General features: G+C 51.7%; 12 protein-coding genes across 12 annotated transcripts; 7 read left to right on the forward strand and 5 right to left on the reverse strand.

Annotated features, from left to right (window-relative positions):
* Positions 1-622: 622 nt before the first annotated feature.
* J4E82_007887 (uncharacterized protein) lies at positions 623-1651 on the forward strand (the record flags this gene model as incomplete). Its single annotated transcript, XM_051734128.1, has 1 exon — positions 623-1651. One exon carries the CDS (start codon positions 623-625, stop codon positions 1649-1651), a length of 1029 nt encoding a protein of 342 aa, XP_051586068.1.
* A 1572-nt stretch (positions 1652-3223) lies between these two features.
* On the forward strand, positions 3224-4586 carry J4E82_007888 (uncharacterized protein; the record flags this gene model as incomplete). Its single annotated transcript, XM_051734129.1, has 6 exons — positions 3224-3400; positions 3449-3521; positions 3578-3871; positions 3929-4046; positions 4096-4160; positions 4207-4586. 6 exons carry the CDS (start codon positions 3224-3226, stop codon positions 4584-4586), a joined length of 1107 nt encoding a protein of 368 aa, XP_051586069.1.
* A 756-nt stretch (positions 4587-5342) lies between these two features.
* Positions 5343-6808, forward strand: J4E82_007889 (uncharacterized protein; the record flags this gene model as incomplete). The annotated part of the gene is made up of 4 exons (XM_051734130.1): positions 5343-5567; positions 5625-5748; positions 5798-6262; positions 6327-6808. 4 exons carry the CDS (start codon positions 5343-5345, stop codon positions 6806-6808), a joined length of 1296 nt encoding a protein of 431 aa, XP_051586070.1.
* Positions 6809-7304: 496 nt separating this feature from the next.
* Positions 7305-8276, forward strand: J4E82_007890 (uncharacterized protein; the record flags this gene model as incomplete). Its single annotated transcript, XM_051734131.1, has 1 exon — positions 7305-8276. One exon carries the CDS (start codon positions 7305-7307, stop codon positions 8274-8276), a length of 972 nt encoding a protein of 323 aa, XP_051586071.1.
* A 412-nt stretch (positions 8277-8688) lies between these two features.
* On the forward strand, positions 8689-9805 carry J4E82_007891 (uncharacterized protein; the record flags this gene model as incomplete). Its single annotated transcript, XM_051734132.1, has 2 exons — positions 8689-8908; positions 8961-9805. 2 exons carry the CDS (start codon positions 8689-8691, stop codon positions 9803-9805), a joined length of 1065 nt encoding a protein of 354 aa, XP_051586072.1.
* A 761-nt stretch (positions 9806-10566) lies between these two features.
* On the forward strand, positions 10567-12701 carry J4E82_007892 (uncharacterized protein; the record flags this gene model as incomplete). Its single annotated transcript, XM_051734133.1, has 2 exons — positions 10567-10734; positions 10845-12701. 2 exons carry the CDS (start codon positions 10567-10569, stop codon positions 12699-12701), a joined length of 2025 nt encoding a protein of 674 aa, XP_051586073.1.
* A 1125-nt stretch (positions 12702-13826) lies between these two features.
* On the forward strand, positions 13827-14822 carry J4E82_007893 (uncharacterized protein; the record flags this gene model as incomplete). The annotated part of the gene is made up of 1 exon (XM_051734134.1): positions 13827-14822. One exon carries the CDS (start codon positions 13827-13829, stop codon positions 14820-14822), a length of 996 nt encoding a protein of 331 aa, XP_051586074.1.
* Positions 14823-14863: 41 nt separating this feature from the next.
* J4E82_007894 (uncharacterized protein) lies at positions 14864-15847 on the reverse strand (the record flags this gene model as incomplete). Its single annotated transcript, XM_051734135.1, has 1 exon — positions 14864-15847. The coding sequence occupies one exon, from the start codon at positions 15845-15847 to the stop codon at positions 14864-14866; it is 984 nt and encodes a 327-aa protein (XP_051586075.1).
* Positions 15848-16812: 965 nt separating this feature from the next.
* On the reverse strand, positions 16813-19233 carry J4E82_007895 (uncharacterized protein; the record flags this gene model as incomplete). The annotated part of the gene is made up of 1 exon (XM_051734136.1): positions 16813-19233. One exon carries the CDS (start codon positions 19231-19233, stop codon positions 16813-16815), a length of 2421 nt encoding a protein of 806 aa, XP_051586076.1.
* A 925-nt stretch (positions 19234-20158) lies between these two features.
* On the reverse strand, positions 20159-21002 carry RPL15 (60S ribosomal protein L15; the record flags this gene model as incomplete). The annotated part of the gene is made up of 4 exons (XM_051734137.1): positions 20159-20526; positions 20582-20595; positions 20649-20791; positions 20925-21002. 4 exons carry the CDS (start codon positions 21000-21002, stop codon positions 20159-20161), a joined length of 603 nt encoding a protein of 200 aa, XP_051586077.1.
* Positions 21003-21410: 408 nt separating this feature from the next.
* Positions 21411-22151, reverse strand: J4E82_007897 (uncharacterized protein; the record flags this gene model as incomplete). The annotated part of the gene is made up of 2 exons (XM_051734138.1): positions 21411-21909; positions 21979-22151. 2 exons carry the CDS (start codon positions 22149-22151, stop codon positions 21411-21413), a joined length of 672 nt encoding a protein of 223 aa, XP_051586078.1.
* A 495-nt stretch (positions 22152-22646) lies between these two features.
* J4E82_007898 (uncharacterized protein) lies at positions 22647-25450 on the reverse strand (the record flags this gene model as incomplete). The annotated part of the gene is made up of 3 exons (XM_051734139.1): positions 22647-23209; positions 23264-23532; positions 23583-25450. The coding sequence occupies 3 exons, from the start codon at positions 25448-25450 to the stop codon at positions 22647-22649; spliced, it is 2700 nt and encodes an 899-aa protein (XP_051586079.1).
* Between the last annotated feature and the right edge of the window lie 2027 nt (positions 25451-27477).

The raw sequence follows: 27477 nt of genomic DNA on the forward strand, positions 1-27477 counted from the left end.
CATATGCATCCGCGGCACGGAGTGCGCTCGCGGCGGGAAGCGCCTGCGGGACCCTGATGCATCCATTCCACCGATATGACATGCCTGTCCGGCAGACACGTTGTGGAGACTTGTTGGTCATCGGACCTGCATGGCGTGGGTATATGGGCAGTTATTGGGGCCATTTCCTCGCTGCGGCCTGCGGCGTCTGTGCCGTGCCATTTTTGAGGCGAGAGGCGAGAGGCGTTGATCGGTGAGGGAAGCGCCGCAGGTGAGAGGACGCAGGATACTAATCGGGCCGAGGGTGTGGCACTCATGGATCACGGGTATGGGTTAGAGGGTGGCGATTTCGAGGACTATAGGTAGTTCAGTTGGTGAGGTCGCTGGGGTGGTTCATGTGTAGATATGTGCTCCGATAGTTATCGAGACATCCGTCTTGCGCAGGTGTGATATCTCACTGCGTCTCACTTTGGCCGTCGAGGTGAAGGACGTCGGCGACACCAAGATCACTGCGTTAGCTTTACGTGACCGGACCTTAGTATAAAGATACTGATGACCAGCCCATACCACACACTTGCCTCAACTACAGCTCGTGCGAAGCCCAACAACAATTCCTGCAATCCTCTACCCCACCCCCTACAAGATGAGTAACAAAAACATCGTGCCTCGTGTAAACTGGGACGGAGGCTTCCCCTGGGAGGGTTACTCCTTGCGATATGACATTACAACAGCCATTCCAGAGTACGAAAAAGATAATCCTCGCACATGGCCATTGATACGCGATGCCGTTACAACGGAATGTCGACCCACAGTTCCTCCGAAGTATTTGGCATATGATCAGACCCTCATTAAGAGTTTCAAGCGTCTTCAAGGTTCACCCAGCAGACCCAGTCGAACGAGCCAGTATTTGACGAACCTCTTCCTGTACTATCCATTCAATTACAATAGTCACGGCCAGCTACGAGAGCATCCACATATACCACCTAATGATCTCGAGCAATGGAAGGACCTTATGAAACAAGAAGTACCAACCACGGCTGAAGAGATGAAAACCGAGGATGCAATCTATAACGACCAGGGGGATGATGACGTTACCGGAACTACCTCACCTGAAGCAGCTATCCAAGAGATGATGATAATGAAGATTTTCGACGACACAGGCGCAGATCATGTGTCTGCGCAAAGGGTGATCGAGCTGGAAGGAGAACTCGAGAAGATGAGGCAGACGGTTCTGCAAGCGAACGAGAGGGCCGACAGTGAGGAAAAGAAGAGGACTGCAGTGATCGACAGGGGCAAGAAGGCTTATGAGGATCTGGTCCGTGAGAGGAAAGAATTACAGGCGTGGAGAACGAATTTCTTGAACGAGTACAACAAAATGCAGAAAAGGGCTAAGACTGCAGAAGAAGATGCTTGCAAACTCCGGGGAGATCTCGCCAGCCGCGACAACGATCTAGAAAAGGGTAAGGCAACAGTCGAGAAGCTCGAAGCTGAAGTCGAGCAAAGGAGGAAGGATATCTCGACGGCAAACCAGAGAATAGTAGGGCTGGAGAAGCAAATCTTCAAACTTTTCGAAAAAGCGAAGAAGAAGGAACAGGGTACAGATACACAGAAGAGAGCGGCGGTTGATGATGTATCGGAGGCACAGCGGAAGAAGTTGAAAGCGGAGGCCTGAGAGCCGTGGTGGCAACATGCGGGATTTATATGCGTCTGTGGCACTGGCATATACTATCCCAATTGCAAAAGGAAACCCCGGAGATAAAACGGCCATATCAAAGCCACAGGGCCACCAAACCTTGGAAGACATGGCGGTACCAAAAAAGGTTAGCTCACAGACGTCATGTTTGGAGTGGTTCTCGTCATTCCACCCCATTCACAGGGATTGCTATTCATGCATTCATACTTACATTCTATCTGCTACTCTCGGTTTTTGGCGTCCCTGCACATCCACCTCCGGGTTCAAGTCCTGTTTACGACCTCTCTTATACCTTTACGACACATCTGGTAAAAGTACATCACTTATTCGAGACTTGATGCTTTTTGGATTTCAGACACCCCACAACGTAGGTAGTATAACCCAAAAGATCACCTCCTATTCCCATCCCTAGAAAGCGTCTGTTCGTTCTCCCACAGCGACCAATACTAGGGACCAACTCCAGCCAAGAAGCTTTCTGGTAAAAACTGAGTCATGTTCGTCTTTGGCATCTAGTTTCGTTTTCGATAGCTATGCGCTATCGTGGAAATGCCGACCTTGGCTGCCCGGATCCTTCCATGGCACCAGTCTCAACACAGTAAGAATGGCGAGCGGGTGATCTTCAGACGATGATGGACAGAAGCTAAATTACCGTAGCTTGCGGCTACAAAGTTCCGTGACTCTACGCTAGAAGCAGGAAGCATGGTGCGATTCGCTGTATCTGTTCTGCCAAGGTTAAGCCCTCCGGGTTTCACAAACCCGTTGTTAGCGCGCGATCTAAACCTTGGAATGCATAAGTAAGGATGATCTCCCCACAGCCCGTTGTTCACTCCAACAAGCAAAGACCCTTAAACGTCTTTCGCGTCTGATTCTACATTCTACCTAGGTAGGAAATAAATTATTACGCTTTCCGTGAACAACTAGTAGAGGGGAACTACCACGTTTGCCGGTGACACGGTACCCATATATTTTTCGGTCTATAATCTTCTTAATGAAACGTCTACACTGAGACGATAACGAAAATCGGCATGGCTTCCTGCTTCAGACCCTCCACTAGAACAGGTTTGCTCCTGAAAATAGAGTAGATTGATAGACATCGTAACGAACATTCCTATAACATTGTGCAGGAACTTCATCTGGGAAGTGTCATAAGGTGTGTGCGGTCCGCCTCAAAAATACCGAAAGTTTGGGTTGACAGCAGACATACCCATATGTGATTCACCATGCAGCGGCGAAGTAACGTAGATGCATATTTAGGAACATGATCACGAATTAGGCATTCGAGACGAGGCCAAATCTTACCACTGTCTCGGGCAGTTGCTGCCCGGACGATCAGTGTTTGTGAGGACATCAGGCACTAGCCAGCCCTCTAACTTAGACCAAACATGGCATTACCCGCCTTGCCGTTACATATACAACTTATCCTTATCTCACGTTCAAGACTAGTCCTTGTGAGCTGGGACATTTTTTCGCCTTCACTGACAAGTTGAACTCGTCCGGGAGACTGGGATCTTTCAATCTTTTTCAATCCATCCCCGTCTTCAAACATCCAAAATGTCGACTCAGCTCGAGAACTTGAAGAGCAACCCAGCTGAAGATAATGGGCCATTGATGAGCATTGCGACATGGTGCCTTGTAGGGGTTTCTGGGGCCTTTCTGATTGTGAGGCTTATTATCCAGAAAAGCCAAAGAAGATTATGGATTGATGACCTTTTGCTTGGGCTCAGCTGGGTAAGTAAAGATTAACCGACATACACACGTGAGACTCACGGATTGCAGACCTTGCTCCTTGTTCAGGTTATTCTGAATCAACTCGCCATCAATCTAGGTTACGGAAGGCATGCGCTCGACGGTAGGACATTGCCATAGAGGCCTTATGGAGTGCACAGTTTCTAACTCTTCGCGTAGTCAACCTGTCAAATTTCAATACCATGATATACTATGGTGCTTCCGAGCTCACGATATCCATTATCGCAATTACGCTGAGCAAAATTTCCTTTGGAGTCACCTTGCTTCGATTGACCAGCGGTTGGACTAGATATTACGTATGCTTTGCTATCACAACCCTGGCGGTGTTCGCGATCCCGGCCGCTACTGTCCCCTGGACACAATGCAAGCCCATTGCTAAGACCTTTCTCGATATCCTCCCTGGCACATGTGTCGACAAGAGGCCCTCTGTAAGATACGGAAACTTCCAAGCCAGTGAGTACGACGTTCGTTGCACATGCTCTAGGAGTATGGAACTGACTTGATCCTTAGTATGGTCTGCAATGATGGATGTGTCTCTTGCCTTGCTACCCTGGAAAATTCTGTGGAACGTCCAGATGCGTACCGCAGAAAAGATAGGAGTTGGTATGGCCATGAGCTTAGGTGTCTTGTAGGTCTCCATTTTGCTTGGCTTTAGAGTTGTACTGACATGAATGAAGTGCGGGAGCTATTGCTATTGTTAGAGCCCACTATATCGAGAAATTGGCCGTGCTGGATACATCTTGTAAGGCTGCCCAAGGTCTCGTCATGATCATTATTGACAGAAACAGACGACTCGTACACTTCCATCATCTGGGCGTCAGCAGAAGCAGCTATGGCGATCGTAGCCACGTCGATACCCGTACTCCGCGTCGTTCTCAAGGGAGTGGTCAACACAGCCATCGAGGGCTACAACACGTCCGGCCGAAGCAAATCAAGAACAAATTCGAGCCAGGTATTGAGCTCAGGGGGGTGGAAGCAGTCAAGCAAGAGGCCGACCGACCTATCAGTGACCTTGTGCGGGGACGAATCACTGATGAAAAGCCACGGCAAAGGTTACTTAGAGCTGGACGATCTAATTGTTGATGAGGATACTGGCCGGGTCTCAGCCGCAACTCCAGTGTCTATATCAGAAGCGAAAGAGCAGAGAGTGCCGCAATGGCCTCTGTGAGACGAGTAGAGCGCGTCTGATGTGAAGAGCAAACCGTCAGTACCTAGGTAGGAAAGCAATGTAACATTCTTGTACGGGCAATCGTTCAGTACGCAATGCGAAGGAAGATGACGCCATTAGTGTGTGAATCGCAACTTGGAGAGCTGCCCGGGCGGAATGTGGAAGCCATATCAGTTCGTCATGTGGCCATTGACTCGTAGAGATGCCATTACTCAAAGCAGAAGTGACCTGCTGATCCTCCTAGGTCTGGTATACCTGCGAATATATCCGATGCGAGTCATTCTATCATAGGCAGAGAGGGCGAGGAAGTGGCAATTTATTTAGATGTGATTCAGGGATTCGGCCATGTGCGTCGATCTGCGGCACGAGTCGCTAGTGTCGGGAATGGCTTAGACCTGGCTCGACATCATTGATAACCTTCATCCATTAGTGCACTGCTTTTATCCGTAGTATTCAAGGCGCACAGTGAAACCGCGTTCGACTCTCCAATCATAAGAGGGCTGATGATGCGTCGATCATGGAGATTTCCATGTTAGCCTTAACCTCCTGAGCAAACAAGACCCTTAACCTCGCTCCACCTGCAGTAGCCACGACGCTAGTCAACCAGAGTTGTACGTCTACGCGCGCGAAGCCAAGTTCGTTTGCCATCAGGGAAATACATATAATCCCACACGAAACTCAGTGCTTAGGCTTGGCGATCCCAACGTCAAATCTCCCTTACTGTCACTCCTTTATCGGTATTGGATTTTCGCAATCATGAAGGCATCATTGCTTTGCAGCGCAACGCTTTTCTCTTTGGCGACCTTTGCCTTCCCGGCCAACTTGCTCAGCAATGACATTAGCGATGACACGCTCGCGGACATCGCTGTTTTGGCGGCAAAGATAAAACGAGCTGCCGAGGAGAGGCCTGATGCCAGCAATGTAAAACGTGGATTCAATGCTGATGCTCAGCGCATCAGCACCTCTGGTGACCACCAATATGTACGCCATCTTTTACGAGAGAGATCGTCTTCCAAATGCTGACCAGACCGTTCGCAGATTGCACCAGGCCCAAATGACCTCCGTGGACCTTGTCCTGGTTTAAACGCCATGGCGAACCATGGCTACATCTCCCGCTCCGGCGTGAGTTCAATCGTGGAATTGACTACGGCGTCTAACGAAGGTATGACATGATCCGATATGTTACGTGCCCTTATCTGACACCATACCAGTCTTCGGCATGGGTCTCGATCTATCCGGATTCTTGTCAGTTTATGCTGCTGTTATGGATGGAGATGTCGCGTCGGTCTCGATTGGAGGCGCGCCGAAGAGTGGGTTGTTAGGAGGAGTTACCTCCTCAATTGGTCTTCTTGGGAAGCCGCAAGGTCTGACTGGATCGCACAACCGCTTCGAATGCGATGCATCACCCACGCGATCCGACGAGTACGTTACCGGAGACCCAGCGTCAGTCAATCTGTCCCAGTTCGAGGAGCTTGTGGCCATGCCCCTCGGTCCGAACGGTATCGATCTCTCAGTCATATTCCCGTTCCGAGTCGAGCGCACCAAACAATCGATCGCTACTAACGGACACTTTTTCGCTGGCCCTCTTACACATCTTGCTGTCAACTCTGCAGCCTTCTATTTCACGTACCGTTTCTTTGCCAACCACAGTGCTGAGTACCCCGAGGGTTATCTAGGTAAGTTATGACTCTACGAGATGCATGCGAGACATACACTGACCATGTATTTCCACATCCACAGATGTCAACACACTCAAATCATTCGAGGGCATTACCGGAGAACAGGGCAACTACAAGTGGGCTTCAGGACAAGAGAGAATTCCAGAGAACTGGTATCGCCGCGCCATTGGTGACGACTATGGAATCTTAGGCCTCGACCTTGACGCTGTTGATGCAATCACGAAATACCCTGAACTGGTCAGAGTCGGTGGCAACACGGGTCAGCCGAATACTTTTGTGGGTGTTGATGTCGACGATTTGACAGGCAACGTTTTCAACGCGCAGACACTGCTCGAGGGAAACAATGCTATGTGTCTTGCATTCACCGCTGCTCAAGTAGCTTCTCCAGACATTCTGAGGGGCCTTCTCGGAAATATTGTAAAGGCTGTTCAGCACTTGACAGACGCTTTGAACCCGATACTCCAGACACTTGGATGTCCTGAGCTCGTAAAATACGATGCGACGCTATTTGACAGATTTCCTGGAGCTGGAAGTGGTCTCTAGTTGTGCCATATTAGAAGCTCGATGCAAGCAAACTATAGTTAGCGTTCAGTTGTTGCGAAACTACTTCTTAGATCAGACATTATCACACTTACTCTGTTAGACGAACGAAGACAGTCCCTTTGTTCACTTTCGTACCAAAACCTCTGTTAAGTGCACGATTCATCAACCACTCGTGTATGCTTCTCCAAATGCCTTCATCTGCTCTTAATTGCGCCCTATACAGGAGCTATTCTCAAGGACTAATAGCAGCCTGTGGTGAAGTCGGGGTGGGGTGAAGGTGAGAGGGGAGCGTTTACCGTCTCGCGGTGAGCACTCTAGACATGAGTAACGGCATGAGGAGGTCTGGAGAGACTCACCTGATAACAATCCGTCCTTTAACTCTTCTCAGCAGCAGCAGTCGCAGCAACCCACTCTCTGCTACCCTTGAGTATCCTTTAAGGTGTACAAAACATACGAATCAGCGCAGCAGAAGTGGCTGACAAGACCAGAACACAGCATGGCAGTTCTGGCAGTTCTACCGCACTACGATGGAACGTTCAGTTTCACCTCTTCAAGACTATACGAAAACATCAAGCGCGTCTTCCCTACCTACAACAACAAAGATCCGAAGACTTGGCCATATGTTACTCTATCAACGATAGAGAAACATTGTCCGTACCAGGGCTATCCAGATCTGCCGACAGGTGTCGCTTACCAACGAGAGGCGATGAAGCGATACGAAGATATGTACTCCCCCGAAGAGCGGGACGTTGCTGCCTCTGTAAATGGCTCTTTGCACCGGCGTTTTCCGTTCAATTACGACAAGCTCGACGAGCCGAAAGAGAAAATCGGGATGACTGGAGGAGAGTATCGGGCATACATGGCGACTACCCTGGTTGCGCCGTCTACACCACACACCATGCGCGAAGAGTGGGAGGATGACGTCCCAGATAGTGCAATTGATTGTGGCACTCCCCCAGATTATCATGAACAACCGGAGAGCGCATCTCCAACACTAGGCATCAGAGCTCTGAAGCGCGTCTCCTGTACAAAGAAGAAGTGTGTGGAGATCAAACGAGAGGCTGACCGGCTGCGTGGAGAGCTCTTCGACAAAGAGTCTCAGCTTGTGAGCGCGCAGGCGGATCTCAAAGAGTACGAAGCAACTGAAGGCTTGCGGAGGAGGGCTATGCACGATGCCCAGTTCGAGCTGGAGAAAGAGAAACAACGCGCTGATGATGCCGAGAAGAAATGCATGCTTCGTATGGAAACCAATCTCAGGCTACTCCGTCGCTTGAACGAGTTAGAGATGAATGCGAAGGAAACGGAGGAGTTGGACGCGTATTGTGTCCAGTTGGAAGCAGAAATCGAGGCGTTGAATAGCGGGCGAGCGACTAAGAAGCGGGGCCGTGAGCAGCTCTCGCTATCTGAGATGATGGGAGAAGGCTTTAACATGCTATTTAAGCGGACGCGATCTGAAAGTACAAAGTGAGATGGAGGATATACGTTGGAAGGGTTGCATATCGTTGACGCGGTCGCGAGAACGCGATGCACGACTGCCGCGGAGCGCCGCAGACGCGATTTCGGCAGCGCTAGCTCATTTTGGTAGCGAACACTTTCCCCGCCCTTTGCGTCATTCTCGTGAACTGTCACTTCTAGCTATAAATTCCGCTGCGTCACTCGATTAGGCAGGAATTTTGCTCTGGTGTTGCTCTGGACTGAATCGCTGACTCAGACTTGTCATACCACGCCCTATAGCCACAACCAGATGAGTACGGTTTGACAAAGGAAGAAAAGCTCGTAGTTTGCATCCACAAGATCTCACAAAGCACAGCTGTTATTGATCAACTTAGCTGAAGGCTTGCGAAGCCTCTTGTCTTTGGGCATTCAACGGTACCACAAATATGGCACTCGCAGCCACCACGCAGATTGCGGTTATACTACCTATATTCATTTTACCAATTCTCACATATCTTTACTTCAACAAGGTTGAGCAAGTAAAGAGTACCGCTGGCCCTCTGCCACCTGCGACTGAAATCACAGGCCTCTTCATACACCCGATCAAATCATGCCATGGTTTGTCTGTGAAGTCAGCGAAGCTCTTGCCAACCGGCCTCGACCTCGGTGCGCCTTCCTAATCAGCTTCCAAAGGACTGTTTTATGCTGACAGAGCCAGATCGACAGTGGATGTGGGTGAGCTACCCGAATTATGAGTTCCTAACGATCCGTCAAAACTCCAAGATGACACTCATCCGGCCGACATACGACGAGAAGACTGATACTCTTACCGTCACTGCACCAGCACCAGATTCCATTGATGAGAAGCTGGAGTTCTCCATCCCCGCTCACCCGTCGAAGGAATGGCTCGATCAGAATACCGAGGAGCACTCGGCAAAGATATGGAGTACTACGACAGGAACTCGCGTGTACTCTACTGAAATGACCGGCCCATTCAACAAATTCTTCGACAAGGAGGTGCGACTCGTCTACAAGCCCCCGGTTTCCGATGACCCCAGGCCTCTCGTATCGAACGGTGCACCAAAGGTCTTAGGCAGAGACGCATCGACTTGTTTCCCTGACCTGATGCCCGTGTTAGTCGGTAATCAAAGCAGTATCGACGAACTCAACACACGCCTCAAGGCCGCAGAGGACCTCACCATCGATGTCCGCCGATTTAGACCTAACATTCTCGTCAAAGGCGATGTCAACGCTCCCTGGGACGAAGATCGCTGGAAGACTGTCAAGATCACGCCCAAGGCTGGTGAAAACCCCATTGTCCTGGACATCACCCAGCGATGCGCGCGCTGCCAGGTACCAAACGTACATCCTGATTCGGCAGAGAAGCACAAGACGCAACCCTGGGATGCGCTGATGAAGTACCGGAGGATCGACGAGGGAATTACATACAAGCCATGCTATGGTATGCTGGCTGTGCCGAAGACGGTCGGGGATCTCAGGGTCGGAATGAAGTTCGAGGTTACGGAGGTCACAGATAAGCATCGGTATATCGCTGGCTTCTGAAAAGACGAAGTAACGATCTTCCGTCGTAACGCAAGCCGGTGTGATATAGTTGTCGCACAATTCTCCACAAATGTTGTACATCAGTTCGGATCGCCCCTTTTGTCAGCCATAATGGATCTTTGTAGAGGCTAGCTGCAAGCCGCGCCCGACCCCCTTCGGAGAGTGTACATGCAACCAACTTGGAAGCACGTTTAGTCTACCACGATTTTTCAGGAAAATGTCGCAAAAATAGTTGGATCTTCACAAACTCCACATGCGAACGCTAGCAATAATGACGAAACGCTTGATGATCTATCTGATCTGTAGCGCAAAGACAGCCGAAGCGGCTCCGCCTCTAATCCATATTAGGCTTAGCGACGCGTCACGATAGACTAGGATACACCCATCAAACCATCAATGGCTGGCTGTGTCTCCAGCTCTACTTCCCATTGAGGAATGTGATGTTACTACCAAGTCCACATTTACTATGGCTTCGTCGATTTCGAGTTCTGCACTGTTCGCGCGCGCAACATGGCTACCCAATGTTTCGAAACAGAGCACCGCAACTTGGCGGAGACTACGCGCGTTCATGATCGGACCGTGACGTCTGACGACGACTGAGACCCCGGCGTTGCGATGCAGGGACACGGAGGGGGATACAGAGGAGAGGCAGATCGTGCATCGTACCTGACATACAACGGTACGACGTATCACCGATGCCCGTTTTGAGCGAGGGAGGAACAGCCTGAGGCATTGCTCCTTCTGTTATCACACAATTCATCATGGCAGGCGATGCGATGCTGGCCATGCCAATGTCTCCTACACAGTCGACCAAGGAGTTTGGAAATGCGGCGGTACAGTGGGCTTGCACGCGTCGAGGGAGGATGATGGTCTTGACGATCACGCTTCTCACCATTCTGCTGGGATTGACTGGTATGAGGCATCATGAGGTGCGTTTGGTTCATTCCGATATCAGAGAGAGAGCGCGCGCTGAGCAGATGCGAGACGTGCCCCGCTGCAACTGACTGTCACTTTTCAGGTTCAGGCTAACTTTTCTCAGACCATATCTTCGCAATACCAGAGCTTTTCCTCCTACTATCCATGGCGACCGTACCTTCCAACTTTGCCCGATATCGTGCACTCGCCCTTCAAGACCCCCTCGAATACGACGCTGCAAATCGAGAACGGTGAGCTCGACCACGTTCCACCAAAGCTCAAGAAAACGACTGCGAACTTCCACCTCCTCATGCCATCCGAGCGCGACACAGATGGCTTCTGCAAAACGACCCTGTCTGCTATGCTTCTCAACTACCCTCCGCCGACTGCAGTTCAGCTATATACCCCATATGACTCGGACATCAAATGGGAGAGGGGCATATTGAACAGCACACTTCACTACCTGAGTAATGAGAAGCTGGTGAAGGACCAAGATTTGATACTCATCGTGGACGGCCAGCAATCATGGTTCCAGCTGCCAAGCGATGTGATAGTCACCGAATACAAGAGGCTGTTGGCAGATGCGAACATGCGGCTGCTGAAGAAGTATGGCGTTGACAAGGATGGCTACCAGAAGTTCAACCAGACAATCGTATTTGGCGCAGAGAAGATGTGCGAAAGCGACGATATGGCCTGCAAGTACGTGCCGCAGTCGATATTACCGGACAACACATACGGAACGGAGAACGGTCGTCGCATATCTGATACCCCAGCGAAGTTTATCCATTCAAAAATGGTCATGGGCCCAGCGAGCGACTTGAAGATACTGTATCAAGCTGCACTAGAGAAGTTCATGGAGGCTAGAAGTCAATCGCAGACGGTTCAGTCTGTCTTCGCGACCCTGTTCGCTGAGCAACAGCTAAGAAGAGATGCCGAGGAAGTTGCTTCGAAGCATACCAGTGCCAAGGTCAAAGACTTCATAACCGGTAGAGCAAGCAAGTCGGAAGCTGAGCGAAGACTGGAGCGAGCGAACGCCGAGCTCTCGAATACTACACGACACGAGTTTTCCATCGGATTGGACTATACCCATGCGCTCTTCCAACCTTTGGAGTACTGCGTCGAAGACGAACTCGTTCCTCTTTTGCACGATGACTCGTCCGACTTGTCGCAGTACAGTCGCTTCGACTCGAACAGCCAGTATCTTTCCCTTCCAACTGCTCTCAACGAGACCAAGCCTCCATTCTGGCGCCCAGACTTTGTCGAACACAACCCTTCTCCCAACGAGAAACCAGCATACATTGACAATCTAGAGTTTACCCTGGAACTCGATGGCCTGCCAAGCCGCAAGCTGCCCTGGGAAGGCGTTCCTCTAATACAGAACACATACTCCGGTTCCGTACCCGCCATCATTCTGAGCAGTTCTTCACCCTCTAGTGGCGAGCGTCCGCCAATCGCAAACGTTAACTGGGATAATTTGTGGTATGCAGGACATGAACGTGCAATGTTGAGAAATTATTTCCGCGCCCCTCAGTCTCCGAACGGATACCACAACCACCTCGTAGGCGGCGACCGCTACTGGGACAACCGTGGAGGACGAGGCGGTATATGGACTGAAGCCGAGCAGATCTGGTACCCCTGGGGCGAAGTCGACGGCGTATGTGGAACCTTGCCACAACTGCAACAAATTTTCCAAGACGGCAAGGGTGTGTGGTTGCACGAGATGGAGCAAGACAATGAGCAGGGCCGTCTCAACGAGCAAGACGAATTTCTGAAACAGAAAGAGGAAGCAAGACTTAAGGACATTATGGAGCTGATGAAGATGGAGAATGAGGAGAAGGAGAAGGAGGAGAAAGCGCAGAAAGAGAAGATTGACTTTGAGAGGTTGAAGGAGCTTCAGGGGACTCAAGTTGAAGGTGGGAAGCCAGTTGAGAGGAGGAAGAAAAGATGGGACATTGGGGAGGAGTGTGTGAGGTATTGTTAGTGGATTTTTCTGTTATATACCAGGTCTTCATTTCTTTTGTTTGGGCGGTTTCTTCGCTGGATGCGATTTGGAAGCATCTTCAGGCGCATATTTGGGAGGGCTTTAGAGTATGGTAACGTTGTCCTACTTACCCATATCTTTTTTTTTTCACTTCCATCAATCACCGAATCAGATTCGACTAAAGACCGGTCTCCTCTTTCGCATTCTCGTTCCTCATGGATAAAGTCAGAAATGCTCCAAGGTATGCGTTGTACAAGTCAGAGTATGTCTTGTGTCGACGGCGGGACGCGCCGTTGGGTCAACTGCTGTGTGTGGGGCCTGAACATGAGATGGGATGTGCAAAAATGTCAAAAACATACAACAGCGGGGATTCGCTAGTGGTCACCCACCTAACTACTAATCCGCCGGTACACTGCTTGTATATGGCTGAGCGGACGGGAAGCCTAATTTTCAGTGTCCTATGGTCGTATGTGAAGGGGATAGTGGTTATTGAAATTGATAAAGCCGGTACAATTTGGAGTCATTCATAAGTTCTTGGTTGGCTGGCGGCGAACTGTTACATCAGACAGACAACTACAAGAGTGACGCTCGAGCAGGTGATTGGGAATATTCTGAAGAGTTGTTGGGGTAGATGGGTAGAGCGTGTAGCGTACTATAGAGGTCCTCATGGTAGACTCAGCCAAGCTGGATGAGAGAGGCCACTCGTGGAAGTGATGTGTGCTCCTTCCCAACAAGCCTTCATTCATACTGTCGTCCTCGACCTTGTGCCCTAACAGGGGCGCATTCGCGTGTTGATCTCTGACATCAATGGAGGGTCTGAGATCTGAGGGCATGGCAGGGCAATCCACTTATTGCAACCATGGGACGGCATGAGCATATGTCACATTCCCAAACTCCATTCTTTATGTGTAATCTAAAAACATTTAGCCACCTCGACCTTATTCTCATCCTGTCATCCTAAAATCTTATCAGCAAAGCAGAATATACCAACCGTGGGAACACACTTCCACTGCGATACAATACATTGTGATTTAACAGCGTTGTGCCTGCATCTTATGATCAGCACATCGACCAAATCAATAAAATATACCAACCGTGCGAATTACCACGACACCACCGCCCACAATGTCAACCATCATCATCAAAGCCAACCAACCTGTAATCATCCTTCCTAACACCCACTACCTTGTTACCCCAGAGTTCTCCATCTCTCCCCTCCACGCTAAAGCTCTCTCCAACATCTACTCCTCCATCACCACCGACCTCTTTACCCCTCGCGACCCCGAATGGACAACAAGTCCCCTATCGCCGTCAATCTGCGCAGAACGCGGTAAGCGGCACTACCGCCGCACAAACGTCCCACGCTACCGAAGCTCAAGGGAAGTCAATATGGGCGCGCATTACACCACCGATCCCAGAGGTCTACTTCCAGGCGAGCGACTGCAGAGCAGTACGCAGGAAGAAATGTGGATACACAAAAGTTCCAGTTTATATCCTCAGTCTGGTGATTTGTTACTCGAAGGTAAAACTAAACACGCCAGAGCCGCTTCACCCCCCTTCTCCTCACGACCCATCCAAAAGAAACCGATCCTAAAAGGCGGTCTCGTACAAGAAATTAGCCTAATTTTCTACGATACCAAAGTGATGAAAGGTGACTTCCCTGCGCCTTTTTGCGACCTACCGGATCACAGGTTTGTGCAGTGGGTTGTGAGAAATATGGAGCTGTTGGGCGTGGGGGCTTGGGAGGCGGAGTGTGAGGCGATGGATGTATTGTGGAGGACCCAGGAGAAGAGGAGAGAGGAGATGCTCAGGAAGGAAATGGAGAAGAAAAGGAATGTAGAGAACGAGACTGTAGAAGAAGATGGGCAGAGGGCTAATGTCATAGAGAATGAGTACAAGGACACACATGAGATTGTGGAGATGAGGTTAAGGTTGAATGCGATTCAGATGAGGAGAATAGAGAAGCGAAAGAGGAAGATGAATGTGTTTTGGGTGTGGAGAAGCGTAAAGCAATACTACGAGGAAGTAAGGTCAGTAGAGGAACTCAATCTGCATACCACGGAATGTCGTGTCAAGAGATGGCATCTGGCGCGGATCAAGAGGTGCTTTCGTCGGAAGTAACTACGCTATCATAGTCCAACATCAGCTTAACCAACATGCTCCTACATGACCTTGGGCTGACTCTCCGCCAACTTAATCTTCCCCGCCTCATCGTAAACAATCTCCCTAATCTTCACACATCGAAGATGGTTGACCCCCTTACTCAGACTCGAATCATGGTAGAACAAATACCACTTGCCCTTGAACTCCGCGATACTATGATGCGTCGTCCATCCAATGACGGGCTCTAGGATCCTGCCTCCGTAGGTAAACGGGCCCAACGGACTATCACCCGTCGCATAACACAAGAAATGCGTATCACCAGTAGAATACGAAAAGTAGTATTTCCCATTATACTTGTGCATCCACGCGGCCTCGAAGAACCGTCTGTCGTGGTCGGCGGCTTGAATGGGGTTTCCGGATTCATCCAAAATAACGACGTCCTGGACGTTGGTGGTGAAGGAAGTCATGTCGTCTGACAGCTTGGCTACTTTTGCGCAGAGGGCATTGCCAGATTGCGCTTCCATGGTTTCATAGTCCTCGCGGATGAATTTTCCAGTCTTCCAGCATTGCAATTGGCCGCCCCAGATGCCGCCAAAGTACAGGTACGCAGAGCCGTCTTCGTCGACGAAAGACGCGGGGTCGATGCTGAAGCTGCCTTTTATGGGCTCGGCTTCTGGCTTGAATGGTCCTTCGGGTTTGTCGCCGGTGGCCACACCAACGCGGAAGATACCCTCCTTGTCGCGGGCTGGGAAGAAGAGGTAGTATTTCCCGTTCTTGCTGGCGGCATCAGGGGCCCAGAGTTGTTTTTGGACCCAGGGTATGTCATCTTGCTTGAGGGCTACGCCGTGGTCTGTAACTGGGCCACCTACTTCATCCATGCTGAAGACGTGGTAATCGTTCATGTCATATTGGTCGCCGTTGTCGTTATCTTGGATGTCTGTCTCGCGATCGTGCGAGGGGTAGACATACAGCTTGCCATTGAAGACGTGGGCTGATGGGTCGGCGGTGAAAACGTGTGTGACGATGGGTTCTTTGTCCGCCATGATGTGAAGTATTCAGTTGCTTGTATCTGGAACGATAACTGGAAAAGGCAGCAGTGTACTATGATTATATGTAGGCTTCCCCATGGGTTCTTATGTATGGAGGGGTATTCAGCCCCACGATGCACCAGGCTCTCTACATTTACCCGGCGGGACGGCTATCCTACAGCCAAGCACTTTGCAGTTGAATCCAAGAGGGTCATCCCACTTAGTGTTGCTCAATGGCGGTACAGTCTTGTCCGCGAAGGATGAAGAGAATGATGAAAGTTCGGCGTGGTGTTTAGCCGTCAATTCTTCCGCTGGACAAGCGCGTTCATTTTGGTGCTAATCTGCCTCGGGTGTGCGGGCGTCATGCGCTGCAACCGCGGGAAGTTCGCGCAAGATGCAGCCCTAGAGATCCCGGGCTATGGCAAACTGTCGGGAGGGCGTGGCGTGCAATATGGTACGCAGATGATGACTGTATCCAAAGCTTTCATTCAGTAGTATACATATTACAAGCGTTATCTATATTCCAAGATCCCCAGAAGAATACTCCTGCGCAACCATGAAGACATTCAACGACTTCAAGTGGGTATTTTATGCTCGGCCCGAAAACGCCATCATTACTACACAAGGACATGATACTTCTTCTTTCTTGCCAGCAACGGCCTCGGCTTCTTCGCACTTCTCGCTGTCAACACCTCAATACTATCATCACCACCATCCAAATTGGGTGGTGGGCTGCTACAAGCGGAAGTCCTCAGCGCACTTGAGATCCTCATACCGAGAACAGAGCTAGACGTACGCCTCCGTGGAGATGCCGCATGCTCAGGAGTCATAAACCGCGTCTCTTTGATCGTAAACCCCGTCATCTCTTCGACCATGTTCTGAACGACGTCGCGGCGTCTGTCTTCTCGTTGACAGAAGCTCTTGCTAAATCGATGTCAGCACACCCGCAGACTGGATCCAAGCAATTGAAATGACAAAGCTCAGGTCTGCAGGGTCTGGTACAGCTTCATAGTCTTGTTCCGCACATCCTCACATTGTTGCAGCGCAATAATGTGGCGTTCCTGTGCAAGCTTCCATGTCTCCATGACACTCTCGTCTTCCTCCATCTTAGCCAGATAACTTGCGAATCCAAGTTTCCTCGTTGTCTCGCCACGGTTGTGGATAAAGTTATCGTCTAGGTCCTCCATCTCATTGCTTCGCGAGGCAAAGTGACCAGTAAGGATCTTGCAGTAGTTTCGGTATGCTTTGACGTAGGTGCGCATGCGGTCGAAATAGGAATTTGCAGAGTCCAAATCTACCTTGGCTGGTGGGGCAGGTGCATAAGGTATTTCGGGATACTTGAGGTTCTTTGCAGCGTTGGCTTTGACGGGATGTGAGTTGGAAGCCTGGGATGGGAATGGGATTGCGTCTACAAGGGAGCCCATGCCAGAGAGTCCGTTAGTTTGAGGCTGGACAACCGGATTTATCATGTCTGGACCGAGACTGTTCAGTCCTCCACCAGGCGGTTTTGCGGTAGAAGCGGAAGAAGGCGCGGTAGCAGAGCCATTTGGCATGGCACCTACACCCGATGTGTTCAGCTTCGGCGACGACGGCGCCGTGCGTGTGCCTTTCTTAGCTGGCTTTGCGTTTGATGGTGGCCCGGAGTCAATGTCCATAGCATCTACGTCGCCGTTGACAGGCTCTTCAACAAAGGCTTGGTGCTTGGACCTTGACGCATCGGTCGATTCCTGCGCCTTCGAAGCTCCATTCTGTTGCACAGATGCCTTTCGTGCAGCCTTCGGCCTTTTTGTAGCCTCTGATGGCCGACGGGGCGATGTCTCCTTCGCGTCGGTATATACCCAGTTCGGGTCTTTGAACGTCTCTTGCCAGTCTTGAGGACTGAACTTGGCAGTGTGGGGCGCCATCTTTGGCGGAGCGAAGTTGATGCCAGGCGGTGGCCCCGGAGGAGGTGGAGGTATCGGCTGCCCGAATGGCGAAACTGGAGGCGGCATTGGCCGTGTGCTGAACGGGTTTCGATCCGTTGCATTTCGTTGTGATCTACCGCGGGTTGGAGAGGCTCGGCCTTTCCCGTTGGCACCTTTTTGCATGTTAGGAGCAAAGTAACTATCACTGCCTTCGAACTTGCCATGCCAGTCCGAAGGCGAGAACTTCATATTGATGCTTTCTTCACTCCTGCTTTTGAAGCTGTTGGGCATGTTCCCCGCCGCGCCGTTGCTCTGCCGTTTTGGATCAGGGGTCGCGAAATTGCTCTCTGCCCAGGTTGGAGGAGGCGGTCTTGTGTTCTGCGGCGGTGGAGGAGGAGGCGGGTCACGGTGTTTGCTCCTGCTGTTGATCATATCTGAATCTGAATCCGAATCTTCATCGCTAGAGTCCGGATATCCGTGGGCAAAAGGATTTGGCTTTGCGTTGGCTTTCTTGCCCTGTGTTCTGCGACCCGAGTCTGAGTATGCACCAGCGTCTGTCGAATGGCTTGCTCTGTTCGAATGAGTTGGTGAGTTCCGCACACTAGAGGACCTTCCGATTCCTTCAAACATGGAAGTGCGCTCGCCGGCTACATGAGAGTAGTATGGTGTGCGAACGCGGTTTGCTTCGGAGAATGGGGCATCGTCGGCTTGGCTGTCTTTTGAAGGGGTTGTAGACGTGGGTGGTGTTGGAGCCGGACGGGCATAGTTCCTATACGCTGACCGTGCCTGGCCTTCATCGACGCCTGGTGTTGAGGGGTCAAATCCTGTTTTGGAGGAAGGGACTCTTGTACTCTGACTGCGCCCGAAGGGAGTGCCGTTGGGATTGTTCTGCGGGTTGCTCTGCGAACTACTTTGAGCACTTGGGTTGTGTTGCCGAGGGTCCTCGCCCCGCGGCTGCTTCATCTTCTGCCATGCTGTAAAGACATTGGCCCGAGCCTCGGCATCTCTTGCCTTTGCGTCTGGTCGTTGCGCCGTTGGTGGCGGGCGGAAGTTCCTGTTGGTGAATCTGTCCGCACCGTTGTTGTATGTGCTGTGGTGTTGTGGTTGCGGTCGCTGTGCTTGAGGCTGAGGCTGAGGTTTCGGAGGAGGAGCACGATAGTAGGTTCCCTGAGGGGCGGTAGTAGAGTATGCGTTCCGTGGGGGCGGCGGTGGCCTCGTTCTCGTTTGGTTCGGTGTGTTACCAGGAGCTGAGGTATTGCGATGTTTCCTTCTGTCGGAGTCGTACTTTGCTCGCGAAGGTGCATCGCACAGTATCTCGTGGGCGGCCTGGATTTCTTGGAAGCGAATGACGAACTCGGCTTCGCGTCCAGGGTTTCGGTCTGGGTGGTACTGCAGCGCCAACGTCCGGAAGGCCTTGCGGATCTCGTTTTCGCTGGCGTTGGCGGGGACCTTTAGGTCGGCATAGTAGTTTCGCGAGGGATCGGCTTTGATGACCATGGCGGCGGTGTTTGCGGCGGGATTGGAGAGGTGAGGCAAGCAGGTTTTTGCACAGTGCGCCCGCCCTACTCTTGTAGGCAGCTGTAGTCGTCAAACAGCCTGGTGGGTGTCGCCCTTTCACTGCCTTGCTTGGTCGCAGGGCAGTGCTGCTCAGATGATGATGCTCGGTCGCGCGCGTGGACGTCGGGACATTGTGTATCGGAAGTGGAACAACAGTACGATGACAGCAAAAGTCTGGATACTCAGCTCGTCAGCCGCATGTCGTCAGTGTTGCAGAGAGGTGTGTGTACCCTTTGCGTCTATTGGAGCTTTGGCCGCTTGTTGCGCTGGCGTCCAGGTGCTGCATGTGTTATGGGTTGGGCTGTGTTTTGGCTCGAGAGGGGCCGCTTAGTTCTGATTACAGTCGGCCTTATCCCAGGCAACGCTTGCCACAGCCTGCTAGCAACACCCTAGCTGATCACCTTCTGGCCTCTCCAAGACTCTTTATATCGCACTTCTATTCTAGCATGCACGTTGAATGTCACAGTAGATATGGGCGCACACAGCTTGCTTTGGCATCACATCTGACGTCGATGGTGCAGCTGTCTTACCGGTACCGGTCAGCTACCCATGTGAAAGTCCATGTATCTTCTCTTGGCTACAACCAACCAAGGCATACTCGCCAGATTTGAGCTTAGTGCCGTGTCTCTTTACGGAACAGTCTCTTCACATCCGGCATACAAACACCTCATCAATATACAGAGCTTAAGTATTGTCTTCGTAAAGATCATGAATCCATGGTATTGATTTTGAAAGTCCTGACAGCTTTTATGCCGCTCGGAAGCTATGCTATGTAGCCCAGGATACCCTATTCCATTCACGCCAGCCCATACGCTGAAAACAATCGACCAGACGTTGCACCAAGCACACCACATGCTCAATGCATTTAACGGTAGCGCCAGAGGGAGAGGGTGTTGTGCCTCTTCCAGGTCTTCCTTCGGCCAGCGCTGGTGTTGTTGAACTTGTGTCCACGGCCGAGACCACGGCTCTTCTTGCCGGTGGCGGTGAGACCACGAGCCTCGCGGTGCTTGTGGACGGGCTTGACGATCCAGTTGATGCGAGGGTCGCGGCGGATGGCCTTGTGCTGGGGGTCGACGCAGATGACCTCGTAGTACTTGTAGGTGGAGTCCTGGTTGATCCAGTAGGAGTTGAGGACGCGGAGGTTGGCGCAGCGACGGCCGATACGCTCCTCAGCGGTGGACTTGAGGGAGCGCTGGTACTTGAGCTGGTTGATACCCTGGTTGGTAGGCTTTCCTGTTCAGTTGTCAGTTTTTTGTTCCCCACATCAAATCGACTGCGTGCTGCGTACCGTAGGTGGCGCCCCTAGAAACCACATGTTAGCATTCTTCCCTTCTCTCAGATTGTGAAGCACCTACTTGGGAGCCTGCCTCTTGCGACCTCCACGGCGGACGCGGATGCGGTAGATAACGTAACCCTGCTTGGCCTTGTATCCGAGACGGCGGGCCTTGTCGGGGCGCGAGGGGCGGCTTGCGCGGTGGATGACCTTAAGTTGGCGAAGCTATCGATGCACTCTCAGCAATGTTCAACGAGTACATCAATTGAGACTGAGTCTCAGGATGTTCATACCTCCCAGCACTGTCGCAATGTTAGCAGAGTTCTCTGTCCCAGCACAATTGTGGTAGAATACGTACGCGAACGCGCATCAAGAAGCGCATCATGTCCGACTGCTTCTTCTTCTGAAGTTCTTCGACATACTTGAGGGCACCCATCTTGACTGTTGGTTAGTAGATTGTCGACGCTGTCGTGCTTGAGGTTGCGAAAAGATTCGATATTGATTTCGGTTCTGTGGGCGGGTGGCCTGTGCTACACGCTAACTTGACGAGGCATCGCGCTAGACCGACATGAGTCGCCCACAAAATCGTATGGGCGACTCTCGGCAGAGCATGACACGGACCTGAGAAGATGCGAACACGATAATTGAGATTGTGTACACATTGTTCTTCAGTTACGAGCGAAGAGAAGAGGAGGACGAGAGCCATTGAGTCGGAGCCTGTACTTATTGTTGTACATGCTACGCCACTTGGGCCTAATGCGAATACCTGTGTCTGAGAGAAGTGCGCATTCGTTTTGCCCATCCACATACTACCTCGAACATTATAGCACAGCGTCACCTATGCCTAACATCCATCGCCCACGGGCAACCCCTTCACCATCCTCTTAACATCCCTCTCCGCATACCTTAAACTCTTCCTCAACTCGTAGTTAAGCTCAACCTCCTCTCCACCCTCCATCTCCACGTCCCCATCTTCATCCGTCTCACCCATTACAACATCCTCTACATCAGCACCCAGCATCTTCTTCATATTTCTCAATGCAACGCGAGCTCCCCTCCTGAGCTGCCGATCTGTATCCTCGACATCATGCTTCCAAGTGTCTGCCAGAGTTGCAGGCTGCTCGTTTCGTAATTTCGTAATCATGTCGTCTAGCCTTCGGTATTCGTTCACGAGGCCTGAGGACGCCGTCAGAATGGTGGTGACGGAGGTGTAGACTGGGTTTCCAGCGATGCGGGTGCCTTTGAAGTTTGCTGTCTCATTTTTCACGGTTTGATTCGGGGTTCGCAGGGCTTCGAGAATGGTGGCTGCGAGTTCATCGCGGTGGCGTTGCTCTTGCTTGTTGCTATAACAGCTGTTAGTAGTCGAACCAAAGACATAGTAGCTCCTGTAAATATTCGAGGCTTTGTCTTACGCTTGGAGCTTCCGCTTTGCAATCAGTCCGTTAAGCTTCTTCTGGTTCTCCACTATCGTTGCGCGGAAGTGTTGCACATCTACGCCACTGTTCTTTGGCTTCTCGAGAACGCGACTGCGTGCGAGCACCTGTTGGCTTTCGGGCGCAGGAGATGTGGCACGTCGTCGTGCCATGGTTGAAATGAGTGAGGTGGGAGGAAGGAGCTGTTGACGCCTGTAGGTCTTCACACCATTTCCAAGCTTCAGACGAAAATCGAAAATTAGTCCAGGAGGTTGTCAGGGAATGCGCAAACTACCAGACTATAAGTGTTCAGGTACAGCCTGGAGACCTTTAACAAACTTCCAGCCTTTAGAAAATTTGTGATAACTAGGCCAGGAGATCCTTAGGGTTTCTGCCAGCGGTAACATCACACTGATATCTAGGCCTGACGGATACCAACACATTCACTCATGAAAAAACACATTGGTGCCAAAGCATTCTGATTTCGCCATATGACATATATCCGACTAGACTACACGCATCATGGGGAATTTTTTGGGTAAGTGAAAGCAAGCAACCGTGGAATCATGAGATATGATGAAGAAGTGAAAAGAAAATAGCGCACAATGATCAAAAAAACCGAAAGAAAATCCCGAAACCTCTCTCATCTTAGAGTTCACCAAGATCTCCTAGTTACCGAATGACATGTTCTGCATGCCACTCAGCAGGGCAGGGTCAGTGCCAGTGGTAGGGCGACCTCCAGAAGTAGCAGTGTTGGCACCGTTGTAGGCGCCAGGGTTGCCATTACCGTGTCCACCTGATGTGCCGTAGTAGCCGCCAGGAGCACCTGAAGTGTATGAGGCGTTGCCATAGGCATTGGCGTAGCCCGCGCCAGAGGTGTACGAAGAGGGCTGCTGGACACCGAAAGACTGACCAGTATTGGATGTGTAGCTACGGGAAGCAGCGTATCCTGCGGTGGTTGTAGCAGTCCCATAGCCTCCTCCATAGGACGAAGCGTAGGTCGATGGTGGATAGTATCCTCCGCCTCCATAGTTCATGGGGCTGCCGCTTGCGGTGACGTTGGGGTAGTAGCCCGGATACATTTGCTGGCGACCCATCTGCTGTCCATGAGCCCATGTCTGCTGCATGTTGTAGGACGGCTGGGTGGGGTATGCAGGGATCTGGTGAGAGAATGCATGGAAGCCATCATCGTAGTTGCCATAGTTGCCATGGTTGCGCGCTTGACCTTGACCTGATGAACAGTTAGTGACACGATATTACAGCCAGGAGGCGAAGGTGAACTTACCGTACTGCTGCGCAGTGTGATGCGTGTTGTTGCCAAAGCCTGGGCCAACAGAGGGAGGGGCGTTTTGATTGCTGTTCTTGATGATGGCACCAGGTCCGATGGCCGAAGGGGGTGGAATTTGAGCACCGCCGGCAGGGTTGATAACGGATGCGGGATTGACAGCCGACATCCAGATGCGCACCTTGTACTGCTTGAACAGGTCGGTGACGAGCTCGTTGAAGTTGACATACGACTCAGCGTAGTAGAAGTAAGTCAACTTGTGATAATCACTGGATGTGTTAGTATGAGGTTGATGAGAACATGGAAGTGATTGACTTACGCCTGATACTCAGCGTCGAGGATCTCCATAGGCAGCTTGTGATCGGCAGCCTTCTGAGCTCCAAGTCGCTTGGCTTTAGCCTCTCCACCCTCCTTCTCACGAAGCGCAGAGATCTCGTGAGCCTGGGCAAGGCGCTTGATCATCTTGGGCTTGAACGGCTCAGGCTCACCTGAAGCAGTCACTGGAGTACGGCTCATGGGGTTGGGAAAGCCATTAGCACGCGCAAGCGCGCCCAACATACCAGAGTCGTTCTGAGTGCCGGCCAGGGAGTACTGTGAGAACATGACGAGCCAGCGGAAGTGCTCCTCGTTCGCCTCAGCCTTGAGCTTCTTAGCCTCCTCCATGGTCAAGTCGGCATGGGTGATCTGACCCAGATCGCATCCGCGGTCGCCCTCAGTAATGACAAGGTCTCCACGGCGGATCTCGAGACCGGTGTTATCGTAAAGGTAATAGATATCGGCACGCGAGCACTTGAAGGTGACAATGAACAAGCGGCGGGTGGGATTACCAATTCTCGGAGGAACGGCGTAGGGGTTGGCAGACATGGCGGGGTTGGGGACGACCGGGTCTGGGTGAGCTGCCGAGATGGCAGAGGAGTTGATGGCGCGCGATGCAGGGCCGTAGCCGGTGAAGTAGGCAGACGCGTCGAAGGGCTCGTCGTCCTTGTTGAGCGGGGTCTGGCGAGGCGACACGTACTCTTCTTCCTCTTCCTGGGTGTTGCTCAAGGTCGACAGAGGCATGGCAGAATTGTAGCTGCCGTAGTGAGCGAACGAGTGGCGACGGCCGAGGGGATCCATCTCAGCAGGTGAGATGTTGCCTGTAGTCCACTGCGGCTTCTGAGGGCTGTCGACAATCTCGACTTCGTGATCGCGGGTCAGAACACCGACGTGCTCACTGAAGCGGCGAGTAAGGCCCGGGGCAGGTCGGTTAATCGGAGGCTCAGCGTCGTCAAGCTCTTCGATGGCATACTCCCCAGCGATGTTGTATGAGGTGTTGCGCAGACCGGCAGTAGTCTGGCGGCGTTGCTGTTGCATCTGCTTGACAGGAGAGCCAGTAGAGGTAGCCCGGTTGCGAGCGCGTGCGTTCTCCATCGCGGCTTGTTTGAGTAAGGCTTGCTTCTGTTCACGTTCCCAGTAACCGGCAGGCAGACGGACTCCGTGTTCTGAGCCGTTGGACGACTCGATCTCGTCGGCTTCGTCTTCACGCAGCTGCGAAAGGCCGACAGCAGACTCACCAAGAAGGCTCGGTTTGGACGGGCGATGACGAAGATTGGCACTAGTGTTAGGATTGCGCGAGAAACGGCTGACAGGACTGTGCTCGATGTCACCTTGTCCTATGCTATAGGATTGGGATCGGACGGCCTTGCGGAAGGGATTTGGTGCTTGCTGGTTAAGCAGAAAACCAATGCCGTTGCCGTCGTCGCCTTCAATGGTTGTGGGAGAGGGAATGGGCTTGTTGTCGGTGGGGGGAAAAGCAGAGGTGGGGGAAGGAGCAATCTCGTTCTTCGAACGGTTGTTGACTAAGCCGCTGAAGCTCGGGGTATTCCAGGGGAATGATGAAGTGCTGGGCCGTGACTGTTGGGGAAGCTCGAGAGACGGCGTGGTTGGCTGCGAGCCGGCAAACGACACAGAAGGGAGCGAGAACTTCCGGTTTGGCTGTATATCCTGCAGCCAACCAGAGGAAGGACGACGAACTGCAAGGGGGTATGTACCAGGTGCATGTCGAACGGGCACTGCCACGTGCTCTCGGTCATCGTCGCTGGACGCCAAGACATCGCTATCAGGGGTTGGACGACGCAGTTGCAACTTCGACTTGTCGAGAGCCGAGCCGCCAACAGACAGACCGCCCTTGTATGTGTTGGAACTCATGATGAATGGTCTTCCTCAGATACATTAGCAACGTCCTTGAAGACATCAGAACAATTGGCAGACGAACCTTGAAGTCTAGAAGAAATGGAGATGGTCGATGAATAGGGGAGTGTCTTGATGCACACTACCTGCACACTGGAGATGTATGTGATGCACAGTGTAGATGCTTCTTCTTGTGACTAGGTGTGCAAGAAAATGTAACGTCTAGGCTGGCAGTGTGTCTATAAGTCTCCTTCACCTGTGAAGCGGAACGTGCCACGTGTTAGCGATGACATCTTTAGAAGAGGCGGTAAGGGGCGGGGTATTAAGGGTGAGGCAGGTAAAGGCAGAGGTAAAGGCAAACGGCAAAGATAGGCGGTAGAGTTGGTGAATGAGCGGGGCATATACCCACTATGCAAACATGATGTTCGCCAGGCATGCACAGGAAGAAGGACATGATAGGACGGAGATACATACCTTGACGGTAGATATTGGAGATGTGAAGCGGATCAAATTCCAGGCGTGTATACTGCCGTTGGTCTACTCACAGCTGCTTCTCAAGGCAGTTTGACGTGGCACCTTCTGAGGGGCGATAGCTGAAGCGAAGGCTGGCAATTACGCTTTATGACGCTTCAAACGCGCTCCCTGATGTCGAATGACGTTCAGAGGCGAGCAGAAGTAGATGAAGAGCGGAATGAGGTTTGTAGGGAGAGATGATGGCAAAGATGGTGAGTGGAGGAAGCAGGAAATGGTGCCGGAGGCGGGGTTTTATCAGTCAGAACTGAGAGCGGACGGTCAGCTGGTTCTATTACCGCCTTGAGACACTGGAGGAAAGAACTGTCGGTGATGCTGAAGGCAGGAGCGCCGTGCACAGATGGCTTTAGAGATTACTGTCCGCCATCGTCGTCTTAGCAAGGAACACTGGGAATAGGGGGAATATGGGTAGATAGATGACAGAAAGAAGAAACCAGAAAGCTTCATTTGCTCCCAGTAGTACTCTTTGTAGAGACGTAGGAATGAACACATGCTGCTGTCCGAGTGCTGAAGCTCAGGAGGACTCATCTGCTGCCTCCCCACCCACACACACACACCACCTGGGCACCCATCAAGAATTCGATGCACGCAGCTCTGCCCCTCGAGATACTATACAGAAGCTCTTGTGAGGCAGATGCAGCGCTCATACATATTCAGAATGGTGTGCATTGCTGTGCGTGATGTCGCTGGCGTTGGCCTACTTCCCCACAACCTCAACTCCGCCAACGCCGGAACACATCTCGACATTCTCCACAACATCACCCACCCACCAGCAGTGCGTTCACAAAGACAGCAGACGACGGGGACAGCTGCAGTAAGGACAAGAAGGAAAGTGACTCTGCTTACCTAGTTAACAGGACTTTGTCTAGAAGAATTACGCGACGCGGAGCTCGATGCTCAAAGCAGATCTATCGGGAGAAGAACGGTATACCCTACTCGAAATCGTCAGTCTCATCGCATTACACGCAGGTACACTATATTGCAGAGCCTGATGTAGGCCGCAAACCTGATACGGCGGCCAACGAGGGCGACGACAGCATTCGGGTGGCGCGAGACGCTGAGAGAAAGGCCACTTACCTGGTAGGTTCTATCCCACAATGACTCTATTCAAATAAACGGATTTGGAAGATAACTAGCACAGACTGTAAGCATCAAGCACTGCGACACCATGTCCGCGCGGGCACGCCCGTCACAGATCGGCCGTGCGGCGGAGACATACCTCAAATGTCGCAAACCAAGCGCCAAACTCTTGAACCAGTCTATCCCTAGTCTTTCTTCTCGAAGATATCGAACACGAACACGATCCGCTATGGCATCAGTCGTCGCATGTAATCACACAAGCCTAGGATCGGCAAGAAGGCACCGGGTCCTTGGAGTGTGGGGAAGCGCCACGCTGCTAAACCCAAGGCTGTCCCGCAGATCAAGGACAAACTGTTAGGAGGATGGACGTGCGACTGCTAAAGCGAGCACATGTCGCCCTCTAACCCGGACGGCAGAGGATGAGAATATAATGA

This window comes from Alternaria postmessia, assembly GCF_024291825.1.
Source record: "Alternaria postmessia strain BMP 2775 chromosome Unknown scaffold_58, whole genome shotgun sequence".
Classification (NCBI taxonomy): domain Eukaryota; kingdom Fungi; phylum Ascomycota; class Dothideomycetes; order Pleosporales; family Pleosporaceae; genus Alternaria; species Alternaria postmessia.